Genomic DNA, 10,411 nt, shown 5'->3' on the forward strand with positions numbered 1-10,411 from the left:
CAAGGTGACAGTTTGGGTTACGGAGTCCTCACTCTTAAATTGCAGGTTAACATAAAGAAAACTACAGACAATCTAAATGTTTGATCACTAATATGTCATGTAAGACAGCAGTGCACCGTACGCTTACGTACGTATGAATAAATCGAGTGTTTCTTGAATTAAGCACAACACTGTATCTGACTCGCATTCATATGAATAAATGCACAGATATTTTTTGACTTATCGAATTGCATGAAAAAAAATTAAAAGTCAAATATACACAGTCTGTCTACCTGCATTCGATTATATTCATTTTATATTCACTATATATTCAGTATATATTCACTAAATATTCAAAAAACTTAATCATGTAGATTGATCGTCTGTAGTGTACTTTCAAATGTTCTCTTACAAACGTCACACCAGTGTCATTAAATAATATTTGATAGCGCTTGTATTTGATAGCGCTTGTAAGTAAGTAAGTAAGCGCTTGTAAAAGAGCATTTCCTCACATGGTGTACATTAATTTAAAAAGTGGTTAAGATTCAAGAGTAAAAACACCGTGCCATATTCCACTTTAAACTGTGCTACATTTCAAAACTGAATGCTTTCATTTGAAATTATTATACTGTATATAAAGCAAATTACATATCTGTGGTATGCACATAGTATTCACTGGTATTGTTGCTTAGCTGCAGTTTTTTTTTTAATTAAATTATAGCTACATTAAATTATATATTACATGATTTTTTTTTCTTTTGAAAGAAGGCGTTTTTCAATATTTACAGTCTTATTTGGTTTCGAATGTTAATAATTAGTTTGTTAAATATCAACCGCCTTTTCTGTGGCGTTACTATTGAAATTTGTACTTAAATTTGTTTTACATTTACTATTATTTAAATGTGGTAACTGCTGCGGATGACTATCATTTTTTCTACTGAGTTCAGTATTAATAGTGTCGCCTTCATAGTTTAGAGCATTGCCGCAGATATCACGATTCATACCTGATACCATTTGAAGAGCACGATTATTGTTAAAAAATAGACGTTCTTGTTCACTTCGTTCAATTTCATCAACCTCATATACATCTGATACACCAAGTGGGCGTAATGCTACAAAATCTTCTTCATCTTCTTCTGTATTATGTTTATTCCGGCTAATTTTATCACCGTTTTCAGTGTAACTATTTGTATTTCCTAATATAGTCCTACCATTTCGTCGATTATGATTAGCAATAGCTGTTGGTGTTGACAATATATGTAGCTGCTCTTCTTGCGGCAATAAAGAAAAATCTTCTATACTTCGTTTTACAGCTGCATCTGAACCAGTGCCGGAGTCCTTGCTCGATAAATAATCCTGATTAATTTCTGTCTCCTGAGTGGAGTTTTGCCGTAAATATTCTAGTGTAAAACTCTCACGCACATCCTCCATGCGTTTATTACCAATAGCATCTACATCGTGTTGCAGTAATTGTTGATAGTTGAGTGAATCGTTGCCTAAAAGATAATTTCGTTGTTTTGTTGCACCATTATTTGTATTCAAACTTAAATCTAAATCAGCTAAACTGCGTGGACGCATTTGATGAGTATGTTGCTGCTGCCGTGGATGTGTGTGCAATAGTTGATCTTGCAGATAGGTACGATTTAATGTTGTCAACTGTGTTTGGTCTAACGTACTGCCTTGGCTGTGATTCAATAAATGTTGTTGAATTGTTGAATCATTTGTTGCTGCTATACGTGCACCACCAATATTAATAAGTCCACTGTTTACTCCATCACCAACACCAGTCCGGTCAATATTTATATTCGATAATTTACGTTTTTGTTTACACTTTAAGTAGCATATTAAGACGCAAATAAGGATAAGACAACAGAGCAATGCAACACCCAATAACACATAATATATTTTCATTTTGTCCTGCACAACAATTAATTCAGTTTGAACAACAAATGATTTTAATTGATCCGTAATTTCACAGCGATAGTTCCCAGCGTCTATGGATTGGGTATTCATTATGATAAGAAGCCTCTTTTCAGTTTCATAGTAGTAACGTTCAGAATCAGATGTTGGTGATGTATGAAAAGGTTTGTTATCTTTATACCATTCACGATGTGGCTGATTTAAGTCTGCCACTACATCATCAAGGCACTCCAGTATACTCGACTCACCCAAAACAACTTCTTTAGTCATTACTGGTATCGTTGGTTGCGGTTTATCTGGAAATATAATAATGAAATTAGCTTATATTAACAAAAACATATAATTAACAAATAAATCATTTAGAAAAAGATGAAAGGCAATAAAAATAGCAACATTTTTTATTCTTTTCAATTGGATTTTTTAGCTGACCATATAAATGTTTCTAATATCTATTTAAGTCCATCAGTGGTCTTAGTTCGAGGTGGAAAAAATTTTCAACTGGCATAAATGAGTTCAAATTGTTATATGCGTTGAAAGATCACAGCAGATGGACAATATCAAAAGAGGCAGAGTTGCACAATCAAAGATCAATAGAGCTCAAATTGATGTGTGTATTAAGACATAAAAGCAGATGATCGACCCAAAGGGGATAGAACTGCAGTAGGGACAAACATTGGGAATTACCTTATATATGTGTGGCAAGCAACTATTTAGCACAAGGATATATCCTAATCTTAATTGAGCTAGGATAATTCTCAAGATAAGGCGGTGCCTATAAAGAACTTTGTTGCGGTGCCACCATGGTCTCGAAGAGTATATTGTATTTATGTAGAGGGCTGGGCTGTTAGTACAAGTTCGTATTCGATCTCACAGATGCTAGCTGCATTGTGATATATTCATGATACGAAGAAAGCTGTCAATGGATGCTTTGCGAAGTGAAGGATTTTCTGATCATGTCGGGTTTGGAATGTTCATCTATGTAGTATGTACATAGATATGCTTGGAGAATAGTTAATTGTGTTCGTTTACAAGAAGTATATTCAATTCTGCATGACGATGAAAGATATTCGAAATGCAATGATAACCGGTCGATATCCGCAGAGCCGTATTTTGACAAGATTGGGTGTTATTAGATTGCGCCTTGCAATCGAACAGCAATTGCAATTAAGAATGATATTCAAAGCAGCTGTATTGTCAACCAATAAATCCAATTCATGAAAGTAAAAATATTATTTTCAATGCTATTTTTCCTTTTCTATTTAATATAACTTTTGTGTCATATTTTAGTTTAAAAATACAATTAGAGATAATTATTATATATCCATAAGTCTATATCGCAAATTCATATCATGTTTAAACATTATAAAATAAATATTAGTAAAAATATATAAATAAAAAAATAAATGACTTATTTCTCTCACCATTAACAACTAGGGAAGCATTTATTTTTATTTCGCCCGCAGGACTATCAGCTGTACAGGTATATATGCCAGTATCTATCGGTTTTGCATTTGTTATAATAAAAGCATTCTCTTCGCGTACGACTTTTAGTCTTCGTTCAGTTGCAGCTGGAAAACCACTAGCACCAAACTTTTGTAAAGCTATTTCGGGCATTGGATCTCCAGCAGCAGAGCACACCAGACGTGCTGTATTGCCAGAATCAATTGTTAAGTTAGAAGGTATTTGTAAGAAAGTTGGATGAACTGTAAATTAAATAAAATATTTAATAAATTTCTTGTACTGTTGCTTTAAAAATACTTACTTCCAATGGAAAGTTTGAATTTTTGTGAATAGGTTGTACCAAAAGCATTAGAAACCACACACTGATATTTACCAGCGCTTTCGTAACTAACATTATATAAGCGTAAATAACCTTTAATTATCGTGTGATTCGATTGTTCATGTAGAATTTGTGTATCAGTTGTACTAAATCCATTGTGATTTCCATTTACAACAACACGTTCGTTGCGATCTTTTATGTTGTGATTATCGTGCCGCCATTTTATTTTTAATTCATCTGCTGCTGCTAAAGATGCCGCAGTTGGTGACTTAGCTATACATTCCATTGTTATGTTGGCACCCTTAACAGCTAATTGATTATTTGGTTCTTCTATAATAATTGGTTTCGGAGTATCAGCTAGGAATAAAAAAAGAGTTGTTTATATTTCTAAATCAATGAAGTACTATTAAACCATATAAATTTATTATGTCCAAAAACTACCAAGAGATCGAGGTAATGCATAAAATGTATTTTATAATTTTCTTACCACAAATTAATTCAGTCTGCGTTAATGATAAAACTTCTCGATCTAACAGATGTTCTGGATAACCACAGACAGCATTCGCATGAATTTGAGTATTGGTTTGTGCGTTTCTTTGTAGCCAACGTCTAAACCATAACAATTCGCAATCGCATATAAAATTCAATGATTTAAATATGACTTTTTGCAAATGTGCCATTTGATCGAAAGCACCGGTTTGTATAGATGCTAACGCATTTCCACCCAAATTCAACAACTCTAAACTGTTTAAGCCATTCAAAGACTTGGTATTAATCTGCTTTAGATTATTGCCATATAAATCTAATTTTTTAAGTTTTCCTAGTGCTTTAAAAGGTGGTATAGCTCCTTGATCTTCAATAATCCACGCCAATTTATTGCGTCGTAAATTCAAATCTTCCAAATTCTTTACACATTCGAAAGTATTATCCGCTAGATATTGAATCTTATTGTGACCCAAATTTAAATGCTTTAAGTGTTGGAGACAATCTAAATGTTGTGGTTTAAATTCGCTTATATTGTTGTGTGATAAGTCTAAGGACTTAAGTGATTCAGTGAATTCAAAAGTATCAAGTTCAATGCGGGAAATTGAATTATTTGATAAGCTCAAATGTTGTAATTTAGTCAAATTAAATAAACCCTGACGATTCAGTGAAGTGATATCATTATGATCCAATTCAATAGTTTCTATCGAACGCATAACATGAAAGATGCCATCTTGAAGAGCGCGAATATTATTCGATTGTAAAAAGAGTTTTTGTAACGACGTTAAACCTTTAAATGTTGACCAATTAATTTCCAAATGGTTGTAGTTTAATGATCTGAAGAAATAAAAAGAATAATTAATATTTAATTAAAATATAATTCGCATTTATACTAACAATTTCCTCATTTTGGATAGATTTTTAAACACCCCGCCCGGCAGCATAGTCAAGCGATTATTGTTCAATTCTAAGTCCAAAATATTTGATAGATTTTCAAATGCATTTTCATCAATTGTGGAAATTTCATTCGAATTCAAAATTCTGTAAAAAATATATTGTATTATAATGTAAATAATTATTAAAAAACAATTTACAACTTACAGATGAGCTAATGTATTTGTGGCTGGAAAATAACTGATCTCAATTTTATGTAAGTAGTTTTTTGTCATGTCCAAAACTCTCAACTTTGGTAATAACGTTAGGGACTCATGTGATATATGTTGTATGTGGTTATTGGCAAGATTCAATTGCTTTAGCATCGAAAGGCCTACAAATTTTGGTATATTCTCCAGTTGATTACGTTTTAAAGAACTAAAATCAAAACAAAGAATTATTATATTTTTATAGTCGCAAATAAAATTAATATATATACTTACAGTTTGTTCAGTGATGTTAAATTTTTTATTTGCAGTACAGTTGTGTCGTTCAGTTTATTTCCAACCATATCCCTGAAAATGTCAGAGAGTATTATTTTATAGTAAATTTAAATAATAGTAAATAAGTTATAAATTTATTTCTACAATATAAATTAAAACTGCTTTATAAGCAGAACATGCTTTAAATACAGACTACAAAAGTCTAATGAAACCTTACTTTAAAGCAATCAACTAATATGTATATGTAATTAAATCGACCTTGGGTCTATATTGTACGCCCAATTCAAGTAAGATTTCTCCGACATGATCCTGATTGATTTCAATTCGAACTTCGTCCATCTCTAATCCATTCTTACTTCTTAATAATCGCTTCCGCTTTCACACCAACATAACCTAGACACATCCTAACCCATGTATACGTCTTTGTATTTACTTTCATGTTATCTGCTTAATAGTTCTCACCGTTCTATCACATCAACAACAGGGTATATATGTTTGTTGTCATTTTTCTAACCTGAACTGAGCTTTATTGCAGCAGACATTAAAGAAATTGCAAAATACGGTTAGAATATGGATTAGGTAGTGGGTTAGTGAGAAGAAGTTAAGTTATTTAGGAGATGGAATAGTTAAGGGGTGGGTGAGATTTAATCAGAAATTAACCCGGATCGAGGTGGAGAAACCTTGCCACTGTGATCAGTAGCTTAGAGCCAAGCGTCAATAAGGACCAAATTAATTTCTGCGTTGGGATATAAGTATACTAATGGGGTAAATGAGATATTATATGGGGTAAATGTTGGGAAGTGATGTATTTATATGTAACAAGTAAATGCTTAAAACATAACTAAAGCCTAACTTCAATTGGGTTAGGATAGATATCGTTCAAGGAAGATTTCGTTTTTTTTTGTAGATATCAGTCGGTAGCCTGTTTAGTACGTTGTTGCCCTGCAATTGTTTTCTCGAGAAAGCTACTACATCTGTGTAAAGTGTTGTTAATTTATATGGCGTTTACATTGGCCGAAAATGGCTCATTTTGAATGAGCCATTTGAAAATGTTTACATTCGTTGTATTTCATTTGTTCTCATTTCAACAGCTGATTTTTCAACTTGCATGTTGATTTGATTTTTGGCCTGTGCCAAAAAAATTTTGCATGAAGATTAAATATGCCTTCAAACCTTACATTAGAAACTTAAAACATATTTTTAACTTCGATTAATTACTTTTTGGGAAGTAAAAGCAGTGCATCGTTTTAAAGAAAATGCAACCACTAAACATTTGTTTACCTTTTTTTGTAAATATGTCAAAACAGCTTTTTCAAACTGTCAAAATGCCATGAAGAGCTTTCATTTAGGGTATGTTCAATGGATTCCTTTGCATTTGGAACATATGTGGAATGCATTCGAACGGCTTTCATACAGAATGTGAGAATATTGCTCATTTTCGTGCTTGAAATTTTATATGCAAGAATGAGCCATTCGTTACTCATTTTCGATTTTTGACCAAAATGAGCCATTTTCGGCCAATGTAAACGCCATATTACGTTTGTATTTGACTTTATTGTTTATTGGACATTATTTAACCTCAACTGGGCTTTGAGTACAAGGCTGCATCTTTAACCTAAACTCCACTGTAAAATCACCTCGTATGGCTTTTGTGTACTTTTGTGTACATTTTGTCATCCAGTCATATACACATTTTATATCGTTGCATTTTAGAATCCGGTGGGCAACAACAATGTTGCGAGTCTTGAGCATTTACAAAGAAAAAGTTTAGTTATTTCTCTTTTCTCTTCTTCTTTCCATATTCTGCATTTCTAGTTATAGAAAATATGTGAGGTTGTCTACTGATTGGGGGTTTGCCCAGTAAAATTTTTGTTCCTGTTCAATTGTGTCTATGTCATCTCAGTGGGCATAGATACATACACTGTTGGAGTTATAAGTTTTAAAATCTGTTGAGCCATTTTATTATATATTATTACTTTTTGACCAGGCTGGCTCCAGAATTAATGATTTCGAAAAATTGCAACTTGAGCATATTAATTGGCATATAGATACATACATTGTTGGAGTTATGTTTTAAAATCTGTTGAGCCATTTTGTTATATATTATTACTTTTTGACAAGGGTGGCTTCAGAATTAATGATCTCGAAAAATTGCAACTATGTTATTATTACTTTTTGACAAGGGTGACTCGAGAATTTATGATCTTGATAAATTCCAACTAGCCATATTAATTGGCATTTATATGGGTATATACATTGTTGGAATTATAAGTTTAAAAATCTGCCTAGCCATTTTGTTTAAATTTAAACTTCAACTCGTTATTTAATTCTACTTATTTAATTCAACTTTCTAATTTTCGTTTTCATTAATTCTTATTGTTTTCCAAGTTAATAATAGGTGAATGAAGTAAGCAAATATTGTAATTACAGTATATAAGGGTACGTTTGTTACTTTTATCAACTTTAAATCGCAACCACCCCGCATAAAATTGCACGTTTGGCGTAGATATTTGCAACCCTAAGGATTATTGACTAAATTTCCACTGTTTATAAGTTTTTAAATTCATCCCCCAAGTAATCGCTACTGTGTACCAACTACCCATAATGCAAAATAGATAATAATTTTAATTTATTTAACTATAAATTATTTATTATATGAAAATATTATTTCTACTTACAATACAACAACATAATTTGGCAATTCGGGCACATGATCCAAATGCTTTTTTCCACAATCGAAGAAGTCATTGAGACACTTGCACTCCTTGGGGCAGTTGTTGGCATTCGTATGCTGAATATGGTCGTTTATATTAATCGATCCAATTCCCGCCTTGTCAGCTTTTTCATATTTTTGTCCATCGTCAGCAAAAAAACCTGTTGTCTCCAGAAATGTATCTGCTGCTGGCGCAATAACAACATCATCATCATCATCAGCATTCTTTTTAACATTATGATGCTCATTATTATTATAACTGTTGGCAGCGTTCTTTTTATAATTTTTTATATTGTCTTTAGCGTTTTTGAAGGCAGAAACAATTTTGCTATGTTCAATTTCGAATTTGTCACGCGTGCCGGATGTTGACGTTGTCAAACTTGATGCTGCGTCAGCAATGCCAGCAGCAGCAGCAGCATCAACATCACCATCACCATCGCCAGCAACAGCAAATCCACTATTTACCATACCATTTAGCGATGTCTGTCTATTTTTGGTTAGTAAAGCGAACAGCTCTTGTTGTTGTTGCAGCTGCTGCTGTTTTTGTTGTGTGGGAGTTAACGCTGCCAATACAGTCGTCGATAATAACGATGCTGACGTTGTAGCTGCTGTTGTTGCTGTTGTTTTCAATAAGACGGCAGCGATTGGTAGTATTCGGGTCGGGCTCGCCGCTGCGAAACCGTGCGGTGCAGCTGCGGCTTGACAAATTGTCGTTGTAGCTGTCATTGTTATCAGTAGTAATATTGCAATTAATAATTTATTGGTTTTAATGAAATTATAATAATTGCTATGATTATATGTCGTCGGCAGCGGAGCGTTGCAAACGGTTTTGTTTTTGTAACGCTTTTTGCTTCGCCTACAAGTTTTCAGTTGCAGTTGTTGCAGTTGATTTTGCTTTTTTGCCGTCCAATCACATTTCATTGATTCTTTGCGCATTTTAGTTACTTTTTATATTTATTTATATATTTATTTATTTTTATTTTTTTTTTTTAATTATAAAAAATCGTGATTATTACATTTTAAATGTAGTAGATTCTTATTTTCAATTTCGTCACATTTAATGCAAATTTATTAGAAATATAAATTCAATATTTCTTTCCGATGATGATAATAGCACCGTCGTTGTTTATACACTGCAAAAATAAATAAATATTGAGAAGTGGTTAATGATATTGTATAATATTAAAAATAAATGTTTTATTTAAAAATTTAATTAAAAATTACATTCATGTGAAGTATACACATACATTATATGGTATATATGAATAATCTGTAAATCAAGTAAAATATAATCAAAGTTTTGCTTTTTTAAATTTTTACAGATTTTATAGAGAATATAAGGTTATTGTATATCTATATACATACTTATTAGCTAATAAGTGCGTAGAATAAAATATAAACAAAAACTTTTAAACAAAGTTCAACTTTATTCATTAAAATAGTCTCCCTAAAGAATAAACTAATCATTTCAGTGTTTCTTTAACATTTTGATACTTCTCTTGCAGAGGTTTTTTTGGCAAAATTCGACTTTATTCAGCAATGTAGTCTTCGCCAAGATCAACACCATCATTCCATCACTTCTTTAACATTTCGATACATCTCTTATAGAAAGACTTTTAGACAAAATTCGACTTTATTAATTAACGTAACCTCCTTCGAGATCAATATAATCATTCCAGTACTTCTTTAACACTTCAATACCTCTATTGTAGAAATACTTTTAGGTAAATTTCGACTTTATTTATCAACATAATCTTTTTCAATATCAGTGTAATCATTCCAGCACTTCTTTAACATTTCGACTTGTAGAAAGTCTTTTTGACAAAATTCGACTATTCGTAAGATCAATGCAATCATTCCTGCGCTGCTCTAACAACTCTATGCCTTTTTCGATTGATTTAACTTTGCCCTTGAAAATGCCTCAGTTTCGATAATGATTTTTTTTATTAGAGCCCATCTTTATCACTGAAGCATTTTTTTTGAGGTCTGCAAACAAGTAGTCTCTGGAGGCCAAATCTGGGGAATACGATAGGTGTTAAAGCAATTTGAACCATAATTTAGAGTTATTTGATCATGGTACCCAACACGTCGTATTGTGACACGTCGCATTGTCTTAGTAAAGAACAATTTTCTACACCGCTGTTTCGCGATTTCCTCCTT

General features: G+C 32.2%; 3 protein-coding genes across 3 annotated transcripts in view; 2 read left to right on the forward strand and 1 right to left on the reverse strand.

Moving 5' to 3' along the window:
* The window catches only part of LOC119674273, a 1,357-nt gene extending 989 nt beyond the window's left edge, over nt 1-368 (forward strand). The window contains exon 3 of the mRNA XM_038085405.1: nt 354-368. Coding sequence (XP_037941333.1) covers nt 354-368 — 15 coding nt within the window. The remainder of the gene's footprint in view (nt 1-353) is intronic.
* Nucleotides 11-9,224, reverse strand: LOC119678689 (leucine-rich repeats and immunoglobulin-like domains protein 3; the record flags this gene model as incomplete). The annotated part of the gene is given in 8 exon segments (XM_038090665.1): nt 11-2,195; nt 3,321-3,602; nt 3,662-4,036; nt 4,167-4,999; nt 5,060-5,203; nt 5,264-5,473; nt 5,539-5,610; nt 8,217-9,224. Coding segments are annotated over 8 exon segments (4,281 nt in total). The 3' UTR covers nt 11-801.
* A 1,100-nt stretch (nt 9,225-10,324) lies between these two features.
* Nucleotides 10,325-10,411, forward strand: part of LOC119674274 (patched domain-containing protein 3-like) — a 14,878-nt gene continuing 14,791 nt past the window's right edge. Inside the window, exon 1 of the mRNA XM_038085406.1 lies at nt 10,325-10,367. Coding sequence (XP_037941334.1) covers nt 10,325-10,367 — 43 coding nt within the window. The remainder of the gene's footprint in view (nt 10,368-10,411) is intronic.

The sequence above is a fragment of the Teleopsis dalmanni genome, chromosome 2 (genome assembly GCF_002237135.1).
Source record: "Teleopsis dalmanni isolate 2A chromosome 2, ASM223713v2, whole genome shotgun sequence".
NCBI lineage: Eukaryota > Metazoa > Arthropoda > Insecta > Diptera > Diopsidae > Teleopsis > Teleopsis dalmanni.